Source organism: Dermacentor albipictus, chromosome 1 (assembly GCF_038994185.2).
Source record: "Dermacentor albipictus isolate Rhodes 1998 colony chromosome 1, USDA_Dalb.pri_finalv2, whole genome shotgun sequence".
Taxonomy (NCBI): Eukaryota; Metazoa; Arthropoda; class Arachnida; order Ixodida; family Ixodidae; genus Dermacentor; species Dermacentor albipictus.
Window position 1 is genome coordinate 484750564 of NC_091821.1, and position 16567 is coordinate 484767130.

Below are 16567 nucleotides of genomic sequence, written 5' to 3' on the forward strand. Positions count from 1 at the left end.
CACACGACCAGCCTCTCTCGCGGAGGAAAACGAAGCGAAACGCCAGTGTTCTTTTGCGGGAGATTTTGTGGATCGATATGGTATCTCGTAATGGTGGCTAGTCCCCAGGATTTAAGCTAAATGGACATGGCGTCAACCAAAACGGTCCCGACGTCAGTCTAGCAATTGGTGCACGTGCCCTGAATAATTAAAGAACATCTTAATTTATGGACCGCTGAAATTTATTATCTGCTCGGTCATTGCAATTTGTTGCGCAAGCCGTGTCCTCCTCATCAACTATTAACTGCATATGGAGGAACTAATTGCGCTACCTGTGACAGGCAACTATAAAAACAACGTTCACAGAACTTAACACCGTCTATATTTACGTCAAAGAAAAGCTCCTTCAATTACAGCGTTCGCGGCTCACAATTCTACCAAAACAGCGAGCCTGAGTTGCGAAAGTTCTCGTGAAGGTAGCGCAATTTTTGCGGTTTTGAAAGCATTGCGTGCGTGGCGTTACTATGCTGCGGGAGCGAGCAGCACCTAATTTTCGTCCTTGAAAATTAACGGAATCGCGGGCTGTTTCTAGCCTGCAACCGCGGAGGGTTCAGGCTCTGGGGTAAGCAACTGTGCCTCGAGCCGCTCCGGCAACAGCGGCCGGCGGCTGCTTTGCACAGAAGCAAAACAGCAAGCAGGGGAGAACCGCGCTCTCGTGGTTGCTAGGCGCTCGCCATTGGGTGCTACTGCAACGTCACGCGGCGAGGCAAGCCCCTCAGTGGTCTGAATGGCCCTAGCGTCTGTGTCGTCACATGGACAGCAAAGGCATATAGTGCGACCTACGTTGTCAGTGGTGAAGACAAATGGTGCCAAACATTAGCATTGCGCGGAAGCCAAGAGATAATTGCGCTCGTAGCGCCGCCGCAAAGCGTCACGCGTTGAGCAGGTGCTATTGATTTCCTGTAACTTCTGTAATGTCTACCAAGTGGCGCTACGAGCGTTATAGTCGCGCTTTGCGTTGGGCTTTGTGCGGGTGTCTGTGCATTTTTTTCCGCGCTGGCGGACTTCGCCGGGAGCTACTGTCGCTTGTTCCACTAAGGATTTTGTGGAAAATGTTCTCGAGGTCACATGCTGCCTCGCGCAGCAGCCTGCCTCGCCAGCTGAGCATCCGTTTAATGTTCGATGTACGCTCGACCGGTGCAGTGCTGTGCGAGTGTTGCGTCGTGTGTCGTTGCCTGATTGTCCGATAGTGGTGGTGTGACGGTCGTCGATGCCTGCGTCTTCAGCACAGTGCGGATAGACTCACACTTTCGCAGTGTTCGCTGACAAGGTAGGATGTCTGCCGTGGCGCCCGCGGACGCTGTTTTCTCTCTACTCTTCGGGCTCGGGTGGGGAGAAGGAGATCGTGGGAGGCTTCTTTTTTTCGCAGCCGCCTCTTTGGAAAGAAAGAACGCGACCTGCGGTTCCTCGAGAGCGGGAGAGACAAGCAAACAAAGTATAATAAACCTTCTTGGTTGGCGATGGGCGGGCGTGGGGTGTGGGGAGGGAATGACGGAAATAAAAGAATTAAACGAAAGGAAGTGAACGGCGCAGCCCCTCTCAATTCTTCCTGGAAATCACTGCAGCAGCAGCAAGAACAACATCGGCTCTGTAGGCATCTCTCGGGTCACGCGGTGTTTTTCCACGGCGTCGGCTCTCCCTCCAGTGGCGTCGAGCGGTCTGCTGCGTAGGCTTCCCCCACGGCATCCCCCACAAGGTGTGTGCACACGCGTTGTGATCTCTCGTGTGAGTATCAATGCACACCGTAGCGTCTACTGGTGCTGCTTGTCTCTCTCGTGCGAGGCACGTTCTCAAGGCTGCTTTCACCGTTCGTATGATGCAACGACGTCGCTCGATTGGTTTACGCGAGCCGACGGCTCGCTTCCCTCCTGTTTCACACGTCTGCTCCAGTGGCAGTGACCCGCTGATGGGGCTTGGCGACGGCGCGCGCTGTTCGCGTGCCGATGTGGCCTCGCAAAGGTGATAGTGCGCTGTGTGCGTAGCGTACGCGTGCGGCCGCAGATAAGATCCACGGTCTTGCGCGGATTAACCGGGGGAGCGCGCATCGGCTGTCCGTGTCATTTCTCACGTACTTGAAAACGGTGATGATAAAGCTCTCGAGATTATCGTTTCCATTTAGGATTTAAGTGATCAGCTGTGGAGGTACAGCGAGTAGCTTAAGAGAGATTGGCTTGAATTCATATGTAAACATGACGCAGCTAACATTTCTTGTCGTAGCTCACTACAAAAATTAGCAGGCCTATACTACTATATATTCAATTGTCCGTCTGCAGTTACACTTCTTGTGTACTATATGACGCTGTGCATACATATATATATATATAAAAAGACAAGCGCCTCAACAGGCATTCGAACGGACAATTACATAGCGAACATGCCACCGCCACCTTCGCGAAAGTCTGAGCAAAAATTTGTGCCCGCAGGAGTGTTCAAAATATTTGATAATTATGCCACTGCGTTGCTCGAACTACTGTAGTAACCGCAGTAAATCCTCGCTCATATCTTCATATTCAACCGTCACCCTTATTTGACGCCTACTACCAACGCCTTTGCTACTAATTTATGTCTGAAGTGGGCGTGCGATTATCAGCGGAAACGGATGTGCCCGCAGAAGAACGAAACCATGTATTGGCATAGCGCGACACAAGGCCACGTGTGTTACCAAGACCCTCGTTCTGCAAGAGCGCATATATTACAACAGCATGTTTGTTTTCAGCGTTTAGTTTCATATGTTTGACTCGGCATTTGTGATATGTTAGCACATTGGGAATATTCTTTTACATTTGTGTAGCTGCCTTTTTGTTTGAAAGGTGTGGCACAGAGCTTAGTTCACTTTAACAAGGATAACACAGATTACGATTATCATTTTGCAGAGTACAACATATGTTCTGATTGCTCAATATCCCACAAGGAATGCTGAAGGAACAGAGTGCCCCAGCAGTACTCTGAAAGACGTTACAAGAGAGCATTGTGTACATAGCACAGTACTGCTGAAACGTGTAAAAAATGATGTCATCATGCTTCACTGTTGGAGAATGAAGGGAAGTCGTTATAACGCTGGTGCTGAAGGCGCAACATTTCATTTAAGATGTGTTGTCATCTCTGACTGCATGCTGAGCAAGGAAACAGCAGGCTTCCAGTTTGTGTTGATATCTGCATACCAACACGAGTGTCTCACTCATTGCTTTGAAGAAAGAGATTGTGGAGGCCAGTTGTCTTCTGTACATGACATTTGCGGCTAAAGAAAGAAACGCGAGATGCGTCGCTAGAAAATAACAAGTACAGCAATCTTCTTGATGGTTGGACTTGGATGCCGTGTTGCTTTTCAAGTGTCAGGATATAGTGCTGTCTGAGAGAGTGTCTTTTCTAATCATTTGGTAACATTATAGTTAGCCTATTATGAATGACATTGTGGTACTTTTGTGGTTGGGGTTATTGGAGGGACATCTGTGACCATGTGCAGTGCAATGGAAAAATGTCTGGAAAAGGTCATAACTTGCTTCAAGGTGCAACACATGACTCAATGCTGATACTAGGGGATAATTTTCATATCTGTCTTGCAACAAGCACCAGGAAAATGGGAGAGGAAGAAGCAAATATTCACAAGTGAACATTTATGTGATCTAAATCATAGGCAAACAGACCGTCTGTATACTTATTAGATTTATAAGTTATTCAGGAATACACAAACCATCACATTAATGTGAATACAAAGTTACAAGTGCATTTTTCGGCTTCTGTGGCCGCATTTTGGTTCCCATGGAAGCGAAATCCGAAGGCGCTTATGTAGCAAGATATTGTTGTGCACCAAAAAGCCTCACATGGTAAAAAAAGACAGAATAATTCCAGAGCCCCTCACTATGCTGTTCTTAATAGCCACGCTCTGGTTTTGCTATGCTAGTTATTATTCTGACATAGCAGAAAGCAAATTTTAGTAGAAAAATATGATACAGCAACAGAAGCCCTCACTTTCCATAGGGCCCACACGGACTTGACATATGGACTGATACTGTGAGTTGCTAAAATTTCTTTTTAAAGGGTTTTCACAGTCGGTGTGCAGTTCACAAGGTTCAAATCTAATCTGTAATCCGAATGCACCATAGTACCATAGTAGCAAAAGAAGTTGTCTTTGCCACATCTATGAAAGGGCCTTGATTCTCTGATATGCTGTAAATTCTTGCTTCAGTAAACCCATTTGTATTGAATTATAGAGATGTCTTAGATAAAAAAAAAAGCCTTACAGAATGTCCCAAAAGAATTGTGATAGATATAGGTAATAATGATCCATTTTAAAAACTGAATTTCTGTAGTCCACAACGCACAGACATTCTGCATTATTCAGTGAGGTTCTGCAGGTTCTCAAGATACATCAAGTTTCATTTAAAGAAAAAACAATTTCAATCCACCTAACTGCCACAAAATGCTACAAAGGGACCCATTTTGTTGTCCTTGAGAAAGCACACTTCGCAGTTGATGAAAATTTCATCCTGCTCTGGTGATGGAGCCCTTGGGACCAATGCCTTTTCAGGGCAGTCACTTTACCATCTGAGCCAACTAGCAGGCTAGCAGAGGTCAGATTGAGGCCAAACTAGTTTACACCCCAAAGTGCTGGAAGCTTGAACAAATAAGTTACTTCAGCTTGAAGATTTCTGCCAAACATAGTGTTTGGACGATTTGTTCAAGCTTGCAGCATTTCTTGTCTTGAGGTGCATGTTACTTTCTAGGTCAAATAACTGTTGTCTTCTTCTGCGTCTGTAGGCAAGCATGTTTTTCAAGCAACTCCACGAAATATTGTGGCTATATAATCACAAAAATGCTTCGCCCTGACTTCCATGTACAATGGCAACTATTGTGAGCTGTAGGTTACATGCTTTCATATGTTAATGCTTCAATGCCCAGAAGTGTTTCTGAAATGTACCCTCATAATTTGAACCTCTGCCACATAGTTTAGCTCTTGGAACTCTGCATAGTTGGCTGGAAGTGTAATGTCATTAAAGGAGTGCTGAAACGCTTTTTGAACATAGTAAGAAAACTTTGCAGATCTTTCGTAGAGGCTGCTGTGAACATGTGAGCCAAGTGGTATTGCACAGCACGCATCAGGGACAATCTTGTGTCGAACACAGCGAAAAATCGCTTGCTCTTGCTTCCACGATGTCGTCGTGCAGCGTTAACGCAATGAGCTGGACCCACCAAAGCTATTAGCTGATTTTGTGATCGCGAGGGCATTTTCACTAATGCATAATTGCTAATTTCTGGTCAAATAAATTAAACGTGAATGTCTGCAATCTCAAAAATACAGAAAAGTTGCTTCATCTCTGCGCTATCTACAAACTACAATTGCATGTAGACGACTGTGGACAACTGCTTTGGACGACTTTCTGTGGACAGTACAGTATATTCAGAACATGGGGAGAAAGTAACTTGTAAGCAAGTGCGCGGAGTGGCGGAAGTTTCACTAGGAAAATATAATCATGGTCTGGTGCATCAAACCTACCACAGTTGCATTCCCTTGTGGGTTTCTGCAGAACTTATTTGAATAATTCATTTGTTTTGCGCTTCCTGCGGCAATCTGCTAGCCTTCTGGTTAGTTCAGGTGGTAGGAGAGATTGCCCTGAAGACATACATAATGTCAATGAGAAACATATTTTGTCTTTTTTGCTGTAATATTGCCAGACGTTTGAGGATCCATTTCAAATAGCTTAATAGCTACCATGTTATTATTATGGCTGAAATGCATTCCTATGGTATTAACTAAGGTAGCCACCTGAATCATTTTAGACCTGCACGCACAGCCTTTAGTCAATTTTTGCAGTTCTACCTCGTAATTGGCATGCATTTGCCAATTTTTCACTGTCTTCGTGCATTGTGAGGAGAGATCCCTTTTTAAACAAAGTTAAACAAAAGACAACCTGAAATTGGACCAATGATACTGTTCACCCATGAAACCCCAATATTGGCAAAAACACAAGCCCATTGTGTTGCACCTTCGTATGGCAATGTCACCTTCTAATGATGCACTTTCCCAATTGCCTGTCAGTACAGCTTTCCTTTTTTTCTTCTTCACTGCACGCTACCTTTTGACAATAAACCTAGCGATATGTCATCCCTCCCCTTTGTCAGTTCTTGTGTTGCAATATAGGTGGCAATGTTAGTACTGACTTTGAGCCACAACAACCTGAAACACATGTTGGCTGTGGTTGAAGTGTGGTTTTCAAGCATCAAGGGTTAAACACTAATGCTAGAAATGATGCCAAGCCGAAAGTGAAGAGTGTTTCAAATTGAAGTATCTCCCTGGTTGTCTCATCACTACACTACAGCGCAGCAGAGGCAATATTAATGTCTTTATATTCTCCAAAGAGCCTGTTGCCTTTGCATTAATGTTGTCACAATTTGTAGGCACCCATTAGGTGGGAGCTCTCACTTGACGGAGACAGTAGACTCCCCGCTCTGTTTTCAATGCCTGGACTGCCGATGCGCAGGTGACATTTTGCTGTGACATGAGAAAAAGCACCTGAAAAATGTTTGCACATTGTTGAGGTGTCAAACGGAGAGTCATTCATCTGAGGAAACAAATATCAAAAGCACATAGTCACATGTGCGAACAGAACACACTACACACATTGCAGGGCCTTAAGCAACTACGGAGCACAGCATGCATGAAGTACTGACCTGTTCCTGCATGCTGCAATTGCTTGCACCATTGCCTACGGTGATGTGTTTTGTTAGATTTAGGTGTGTGCCAATGTGCTAATGTTTGAACAAACCAAGAATAATTTGTATGAATGGAGAAATCCTGCCATATTCCATATAGGCATTAACGCAACCTCTTGGGTCAGTTGGTGCATGATGAACTTAGAAAAAGGGGGTGCCAGCGATACACAAAGGACACCTTTTCCTTGTGTACGTGTCCTCTGTGTCTTGCTGGTAACCCCCTTTTTTTTTTGAGTCCATATAAGGCACCAGTGAGCTCATCTTGGCATGCCTTAGTATTCTGTAGATTTCCTCTTCTCATGCAGTTTACACTTGTGTAGGTGTGTATGCAGGCATGCTCGTGCCTGCATGTATGTACGCAATATGCTAACATGCTGCAAATAACTTGGCCATGCCTCAATGGAACACACATTCTTTGCTTTGTCGTAGTATGTCATATTCTTTTAATGTATGCCACAGTAGTAATTTGTGGGGTTTTAAATCTTAAAACTGTATCAAGGCTATGAAGGATACCTTAATCATTCTGATGGAGTATATTTAGCCATTGTGGACCCTTTGACTTGCTGCAAGGTTGCCAGGGCTAGTGCTCTGCTTCGTCCAGCCAGTGCTACAAGAACGAAAAAAGTTTAAGTTACAGGTTGGCTGAAGGAGTATGCCTCTGGGCCTACTACTCAACACTGGGGCAAATGAGAAAGGGTAGACACAATAATATAAAAGATGAGGCTTTGTGATGATGCAGTACCCCCTTTTTTTAATAAAAGAACGAGGTAAGCAGCTGTTATGCAATGTCATACTTCCACAGTGTAGCCAGATGTAATACCCACCTGACTTAACTACAGTGCCGCTTGGTGGTGGTCTGGACTTCGCATCGATCACGCATGGCACAACCTTGGACTGAAAACGTGTGTATATGGATTCACTAGTGACTCTGGAACACTTCCCACTAATACATTTCTTTCTTTCTTTCCTGTTTTTTCATTTCAAGGGCATGCAATGTCTGTAATACTTGGTCTGACCTTGCTGCCTCTTCTTATTTCTTGCCAGTACTCTAGTTGAGACTTTAATGAAGATCCTCATTTTTATGCGTAGCATATTGCAATCACTCAGTTCAGCCCTTGGGCGCGGCCACGCAGCCACCATTGAGGGTATGAGCCATTGTTCATTGCTGCGCGTCTCATATGTGGGTCTATTCTCCTTTAAGTTTGCTATGTTTGTTATTAAGTTGCTTCTATTTTTATGCGTTGCATATTGCAATCACTCAGTTCAGCCCTTGGGCGTGGCCGGGCAGCCACCATTGACCTTTAGCGCAACCACGTGATGTGACGTCACAACAGCCGGAGGAAAAGCTGGGCCCCAAGTCGCGCAATATGCAACGCATTCTTGGCTTAACGAAGCTAAGCCTGGCCATTTTATAATGCTGATGTGCTTTGTCAATTTAGGTAGCCAAGAAAAGTGTTGTGATCATGCTTTGCTTTCAAAAATTCATGGACGTTAACAAGTTTATTCTGACAAGGGTAACCATGGTGGCGGAATGGCTATATGGCAAAGTTTCTCATTTTTGCTGACTCGCAGTTTCAGGGAAGGAGCTTGCGTTGAAAGAATTGGGAGAATATCGCGTGAAGGTGAAAGGGCTGTCTGGGCAGGTGTAGGGAACAGTGTTTTGTAGTGGGCTCTTCTGGGCAGGTGGGTGTTGCCCACTGGTTGATGATTGTTTATCATCAAATGGCAGTGCCTGGTACACTTCAGCTGTGATCACCCGTTTGTTGTAAAGGATGTGATGAAAAAAATGGCAGAACAGTGTGGGTGGTGACGCCCTCTGGTGGTAGTGGACAAGTGATAGAATGCGGCTCACGGCCTGTGAGATAGGTCAGCAGCGCACAGTGTCTTTGCTAGGCTGTCCCACTTGACATGCTCCTCAACTAGCATATAGTACACACTACTTCAACTGAGAGTTGCTATGTGCACTGTCCACCAAAGGGTTGTTTTTGGGAGGACCTCGGTTTCAGCAAATAAATTATTTACACGCACAAATCACACACGTCATGTTTACGCATACGTATGACGTATGAGCATTTTGAGCTCGGAAAGATGACCCGTGCTGCCCATTCTCGGAGGCGATATGTGGTTACCCTACTTGGGGTTGGCAATAGAGGAAGTAATGATTACAAGCACCAGGACAAATGTGGACGTGGTTAGTAAGAGGCATTGGGCTAGTCGGCAAAATATATATATATATATATATATATATATATATATATATATATATATATATATATATATATATATATATATATATATATATATATATATATATATATATATATATATATATATATATATATAAAATGAACGAGAAGAAAGGGGGTTAACCGAGGGGTCTGATTTTTATTAGTCATATCATAAGAAGCCAACAAACACTGACGCCAAGGACAACATAGGGGAAATTACTTGTGCTTACTAAATGAAATAAAGAAATGATAGATTACTGGAAATTAAAGTGGATGAAAAAACAACTTGCCGCCGTTGGGAACCGAACCCAGAACCTTTGCATTTCCCCTATGTTGTCCTTGGCGTCAGTGTTTGTTGGCTTCTTATGATATGACTAATAAAAATCGGACCCCTCGGTTAACCCCCTTTCTTCTCGTTCATTGCATAACGAGGGTCTCGAATCCGGCAACATTGGTGCCTTCAGGTAGCATATGTGGGTTTATTGGCCAGTTGCCCTCACCCTAAAAAGATCACGTTCTCGTGACGCCTGCGGCAAAAAAGACGTTCCACGTCCGCCGCCAAGGTCTGTGAGTGGTGGCGCTGGCTAACACTCCCAGGGTTCTACTAGGACATATAAATACCCAAGAAAGTGGATGGGAAAACGGCGCCGCGGTAGCTCAATTGGTAAAGCATCGCACGCAAAATGCGAAGGTTGTGGGTTCGGTTCCCTCCTGCGGCAAGTTGTTTTTTCATCCACTTTAATTTCCAGTAATTTATCGTTTCTTCATTTTATTTAGTAAGCACAAGTAATTTCCCCTATGTTGTCCTTGGCGTCAGTGTTTGTTGGCTTCTTATGATATGACTATATATATATATATATATATATATATATATATATATATATATATATATATATATATATATATATATATATATATATATATATTGCAGATACCTACGCAACCTTTAGCAGCTACATATTAACAGAGAGCTGCCTATATTTGCTGACTGACTTCTGTGCGCCCATTGCTGGTTTATGATTGCATCATGCACCACAATTCAGTGCAGCAAGGGTGAGAGCTCCACTGTACAATGCATTCAGTGAGCATGTTGAAAGCCTTCAGTCTTGCTACACTTTTCCATGCTGCGGGAAGTTTCACGGCACAGGCGGGGAGTGGATGGGTTGGACACTGAAATGTGCAAATGCAGCAGGTTGATATTTTAAATAACAGTCCACGTTTAAACATTCGTATATGTCTCTGTACTGGTGCATTCAGTGCAAGTTGCAATGTATGAGCCATTATGGGAGCAGTCTTCAGGTCAAGTTCATGGCAATAACGTGCAATGGGCCTAAGAAGAAAGCAGGAATAGTTTTGCCTTTTTGTGGGTGAACAGCTGTGTTTTCCTGCATCTACCTTCTCCGGATGATCAGTGCCTATATCATTAAGCAATAGTACACTAACCCATTGAGAAGCAGTAGCATCTTGTGACGAAGCACTTCGTGGCAAACCAGTGTATTAATGCTTTATGATATAGGCATAATGTATCCGAAGAAACAAGACGTTGGTAAATTCAACGTGTTATAAGCGCAGGTTAGATTTGTGTACAAGATAAAGCCACTTCAGCGAGACCAACCACTACTTTTCAGCAGTTCTCAAACTTCCATTCACCTTGACTTTCCTCAAGGAACAAGAGGTTGCTAGAGTACTAATATGAGAGTAATGAAATCTTTTTGTATAGCAGCAATGAAGAAAATGCAAGATCAGATAGGACAGGGCTGCGTGTTCTATCACAGCATCAGACCCAACCACATGTTGGAAGGAGTCTTCGGCCGTGAAATTGATGCCATCTGTTCCCCATCCTTCATACTTTCATAGTCTTAGCATTATTTTATTATCAAAGCAAAAGCCACTGACACCACTAAGAAAACCCTTGCAAGCAGCTAGGAGACTTAGGTGGGCTTGTTAGTTGCTGGTTTGGGGGAACATGGTCATAACGGTGCGTTTGAGTATGGGAAACAGAAAGAATGCACAGGGGATCGGCGATCGTCCTGGCTGCATTCTTTCTGTGTGCCGTCCTCAAACGTGCTGTTATAACCATGTTCCACTAAATCTTGCAAGCAGAGCCGTGCTACATTACAAATCAAGCATTCCAGGATTGCACCTGTCTTCGACTTGTATGCTTTGTCTCGCATTATGCGCTGGTCATAATTGGACTGGAACATTAGGCAAAATGCTTATTTTTTTTTTCTTACGTCCTTATCGTGCCTATTTATTATAAGCACGAACTGTGGATCCAGAAACGTTTTAGTGGCACTTGAATTGTGCCTATAAATGCCTCTTTCGGTGTTGGTGGCTCTGTTGGATTTACAGAGCCTAAAAATTCCTTCTTCTGTGTTTTGTCCTAGGCTTATTTTTTTTATAATGTTATCACTCGCCGGAGAAATTGAATGAAGGCAGCCAGTTATTACCACAAACACCTTGCAGGTGTAGAGGCTGCCATTAACAGCTCTGCAGCAGACTAGAGCATCACTGTGAGCAGATGTCAAGCTGCGCTACATTACAATACACTTAGGGTTACTTAGCGTACTTGTGAGCTCACTTCAGATTTTTAGCTGACATCATCGAGAATTTTGAATGCTCGTACGAAACTCTCGACCCAAATTCGAGGCTCACTTAAAATGTTCAGAAAAGGTTTGCCGCCATCCCCAATGGACCTGTTGCTTATAGAGCTTGAAACTTCCATCTGCCTCAGTCCAAAATCCCGGATTTTTGGTACTGAGAGAATTAAAAGGTTCTGCCATGCGAACACTGGCATTTCAGAGGGTATTGGATCATTGAATGTTCCGGAGGACATATACATTCCCCTTGCTTCGGTAGATGTTGAGGGTCCCTTTTCTGTATACAAACCAATACTCGGTGAGAAAAAAGATGCAACATGAAATCCGCAAAACCTTCATATGGTGCTAGTTTGCCACTTCTTTCACAACTTTTCTCGTGATGTCTAGGCACTCTAAATGTAAGATAAATTGTGTGCTCACGTCTTGCATTTAGACTTGGAAGTGGTTCACTATCGAAACAGCCTTTGTGGAAGGAGAGAACAGTGCGGCACCGCAGAAGTGCCCATGATGTTGGCATCAGTTTCGATAGTGAACCACTGCATAGTCTAAATGCAAGACGCACGCTTTTTAGAATCTTCACAAAATGAAATTTGCCAAAATCCAGAGTTAGCATCCAGTTTGGAGATCACTTTGGCCCGTGAAGAAGTCCGAGAGTGTGCTCCACAGATGGAATAGTATGCCGTTCTCTCGGAACGTGGCGGTTTAGTTCTGTGAAGTCCATGCCAATTCTCGCGTCTCCAAAGGTCTTTGGGATGACTACCATTGGTGCACACCACTCGGTCGGCTCGTCAACAGGTGATATGGCGCCAATTTTCTGCGTTATTTGCAGTTCCAACTCTCTTTTCTTATAAACAAGTGGGGCTGCACCTCGGAGAGCTGAATATGAAAGGTTTCGCTCCTGCTTGCAGCTGAATACGGTTTACTTTGTGCAGCTTGCCGAGTCCCTGGAACAATGCTGAAACTCGTGGCGTCTAGGCACACAAAATTTCGGATGAACCTTGTAACCTACACAACGTGCCTCATTTTGTTTTATCGAGAAAGTAAAGTGAATTCCACTAAACAGGGGTTTGGTGAACGGTGTTCCTTAGAAAATAATAATCGCTTGTGCAGTGTAAGTTCTTATTATTTGTGCCTATATATCAGTGCCTACATATATGTGCCTCTATAGAAGTACATTCGTTTGTTTTGGTGGGGCAGTTGTTGGCACCTTCTTCATTTTGCAGTAACTTTTTACCACATGACCTCGCAAAATTTGTCAAAGCTTGTAATGGTGCACGAGCATACAGTGTTTAAATGTTACTGTGTGGATACACTTAAATCCCACTTTGATATATCGCCTCACCTAATGCTTTTGCTCAGCCTAGAGTAAGCGTGTAACTCTTCAAAGTGGTGATTTACAAAGCGTATCAGTGACAGCTTTCTCTAAGCATTGAAGAACCCGAGACGTGAGGCGAAACGATATTTTTTGTTGCCAAGATTTATGGGAACTTTGAGAAGGGGCAAACGATCTCATAACGAGCAGTGGCATGAAAAAAATAATTAAAGGGGCAGTAGAGAGAAAAATATACTGGGCTGTAGTAATAAATCATGCTTCTCCAATGCCAAAACAACCACTCGTACCGTGTGAAGAGCCCTGATAAGCCAGAAAAGATGCGAAAATGAACGCACTGCAGTGACACTACACTGCCTTGATGTTTCCGCACCAGCTCTCCCCGACGTCATGAATTTGCCAGTGCCTGCTTGGGCCTAGTTAGTTAGATATCAGCAAGGATGGACTACATTGTATTCTAATTGAGCCAAAGAGTTAACTTAGTTTGAGAACCTTGGCTCGATAGCAAACATCGAAATCCAGTGTCACACTGACGTACTGCCGCTAAGGCCTGCGATGTAAAAAGTTTTTTTTTTTTTAATTGTAGTGCGGCTGTTATTTTCTCTTCAAATAACAACCTATTACCGCAGAGTTAAATAAAATAAAGCTTAGAATGAATGCCTCATCAGTTTTAACTATAAGCTTCTGTGCAAGGTTTAGGACAGGTGTTAGCGGTATGTACTGAAAGGCAAATTTTTTTAGTGTATGTTTTATTTGAAATTAAGAATTCAACAGATCTCGTCAGGCCATGTAAGGTATAGGGCAAGTAACTGGAGCTTTCTTAGGGGAGCCAGTGGGAGGGAAACACGGTCGAGAACAGCAGAGAATTAGGTCGTGGGATCACAATTGCAGGCATAGAATGACGTCTGCCTACACAAAACAAGGGTAATTGAAGATCGCCGAGCAGCCTGTGTTCTACAGTGCACATGAAGGAGGCTAATGATGATGATGGCCTAAAAGAGCCACAGTAATGATGATTGACATAAAACGTAAAAAAAAAGTCTGCTGTGTACCATGCAACTTGCTTCCTGTTCTAGTTATGTGGCCGAAATATTCCGCTGAACCAAGAAGAGAGGAAGGGACAAATTTGTCTTTTTTTGACCATATGGGGAAAGGGGGATGCTTTTCAGGGTTTTGCTGTAGTCTCAAAATTAACTTTGAGATTGTTTTTGTGCTATGTTGAGAGGTAATTGTTGGCATTTTCCTCCTGTTTTTAGTGTAGCTATGTTGTAGCATGGCAAAATGCATGGCAAAACGACTTAAGTAATTTAGTTTGCTAACTTAAAGTACACTTTGCACATTAAAGGTAGTGCTGTTACATGACGACTACTTTGAAGAATCTTTTCAAGATATATTGTAATTGTTTTTATGTTCCAATTTAGCGTGTGTTTTTTTGTTTTGTTTTTTTAGCGTCTCGGAGGTTTTTTTAAAGCAGCATAAAGGGGCGTGGCCAATCAGTTCTGCAGAAATCTGCAAGGTGGAGGTAGTTTCATGGAAGGGAAAAATTGTCATTCACCAATTCACCAGAGAGTAGCACAAACTTGCAAAGTAAGCTCACTGTGGGGTTCTGTGAAAGAAAGATCTGCACTAGAAGATAACTGCGTCCTTGCCCAGGGGTTTAATCTGGAACCAACACTTTTCCAGAGCAGTCGTTCTGCAATCTTTAGCTTCTCAGCTGGATGACAGTGTTTCTTTCCTTTCATGGAACTTCCTCTACAAAGTGGGAATCCGCAGAACTGATCAGCCGTGTCATATGACCCTGTGCTTAGAGTTCTCAATTAATTCGGCCTCGCTCTGCAATCTCCTAGCTTACTGGTTAGCTTACTTGGTAGAGAAACCACCCTAGAAAGACGTTGGTCTCGGGTTGAACCTGACCAGGATGAATTTTTCTTCAACTGCAAAACTTTCTTTCCTAGAAACCCGGACAGGTTTTCTTTGTAGCTTCATGCTACAGTCGGGTGGATGACAATTTTCTCTTTTGGGCCGCATAGACTGCATCTCAAACAGGGTGCTTAAAAACCTGCTTTGGTGCCTTGGCTCTATACAGAAATGTTCCTTATTTAACAAAGCAGACCTGAAAGGATATGTACAAGATGACCCAGCTATCGTGCACTGAGCTTTAAAATGCAGCACAGCATTCCACCATCATGATAAAATCAATTACATTGTGTTAGCAAGACCCTCAAGATGCCTCCTATATATTTCTTTATACTTTTTGCTAACTATATTTAAGGGAGATTTGTGAATACTAGGTTTTAACACTTCCAAAAACCTTCTCACTTAACATGCACTATTCTTTGTGTGGCTCACTTTTTTTTTTTCCCCCGGTGTTTAAAAGAAAGCTTGCGAAATATAAAAAAGTTGACCTAGCTTCCTGCTTGTGCTCTGTGGCACTGCTACTCTCAAGCCTACTGCAAAAGAACCAGTTCTTACTGTGTAATTGCTAATCTTGCTCGTAAATGGGAATCTTTGCCGAGGGGGCCGCCGCACTCGCACCGTTTCTGCTGTCAGACTGGATGCACGGCTTGCTACTACCAGGAATTGTGCCACCATACTAAGACAGATGTCCTGGCAAGCCAATGTAACCATTGGTTCAGGCATCGGGCACATTGAATTTGTTTGCAGTGTGCTTGAGAGCAGCACCTCGTGCCACATTTTTTAGTGGCATGAGCGTTGAGTGACACTCTTGTTTCTTGCCCAGTACTTCTGGTTCACCTCCCGAAACGACCGTGCACAAAATTCAATATAAATAAGAAAAAAATACGAAAAGAATAAATAGTACAGTACAAGATTTATGGGTTTCATTATAGGTATGATATGAGAGCATAAGTTTAGTTAAAAGTTAGTGTCTGTAGCAATTAGAATTAACACTGATTACTGCACAGCAAAGCAGAATCGTATACTTTAGAGACCTGCCATGTGAGCATGGCTTTTGCAAAATTCCTGGAAACCCGTAAGTAAAAAGCGGAAGTAATGATGTCGCTAATGATGTCGCACACAAGGAGGTGGAATTATATTTAACCGGATAATTAATGGAAAACAGTTGCCTCTGAGTTTGGTTCGTACATTGCGTTTCCCTAAAGTTAACCTAAAGAGCACCAATGCCAATGTGTAATTGCCACTAATAGACACCCAAGCCAAAGGTTAGGGTCACCTACCATTTCCTGATGTCCACTTTGTGCTTTCTTTTTCTTTCTTTTTTTTTTCCCAAGTTCGGCAGGTTTTCATTCAAACGATGAAAAACAGAGCCACACAAAAGATGATGTGCCGCAATCAAGTGGAATTTGCATTTTCGTGTTTTACGGCACTGTATCGGTATATTTGCAATAAATGAAACAATGAAAGTGTTCATTCCTTGTCGCACCCTCCAGTCAACACTGCCACTATGTGGGTGCGTGGCATTGCTGAGGAGCTGCACCGCAAAAGAGAAGCACCTCCGCATTCTTGACCTGTCATCACAGGCTGTAGTTAACTTTTGAACAGTGACAACTGCGTACGCAACAGGACGTTCTTAAAATACAAACATTTGCGATCAGTTGCAGAGTTTCAGTGATAACTTGAAGCCTGATGTCAACCCAAAATTTCTGCAAAGCTTCAGATTTGTTGAAGTATTTTCATTT

At 43.4% G+C, this 16567-nt stretch overlaps 1 protein-coding gene and 1 non-coding gene across 5 annotated transcripts in view; both read left to right on the plus strand.

Moving 5' to 3' along the window:
* The first annotated feature begins 1096 nt into the window (after window positions 1–1096).
* Window positions 1097–16567, plus strand: part of LOC139054868 (inositol hexakisphosphate kinase 1-like) — a 46478-nt gene continuing 31007 nt past the window's right edge. Inside the window, exons 1-2 of one of the 4 annotated variants that reach the window (XM_070532545.1) lie at window positions 1097–1309; window positions 7590–7652. In XM_070532545.1, coding sequence (XP_070388646.1) covers window positions 7629–7652 — 24 coding nt within the window. In that variant the 5' untranslated portion in view covers window positions 1097–1309; window positions 7590–7628. Of the gene's footprint in view, window positions 1310–1604; window positions 1736–7589; window positions 7653–16567 lie in introns of all 4 variants that reach the window. The other 3 variants (XM_070532547.1, XM_070532544.1, XM_070532546.1) reach the window with 3 other exon arrangements.
* Window positions 9625–9697, plus strand: TRNAL-CAA (transfer RNA leucine (anticodon CAA)). Its single transcript has one exon. It is a non-coding gene; the product is annotated as a tRNA-Leu (tRNA).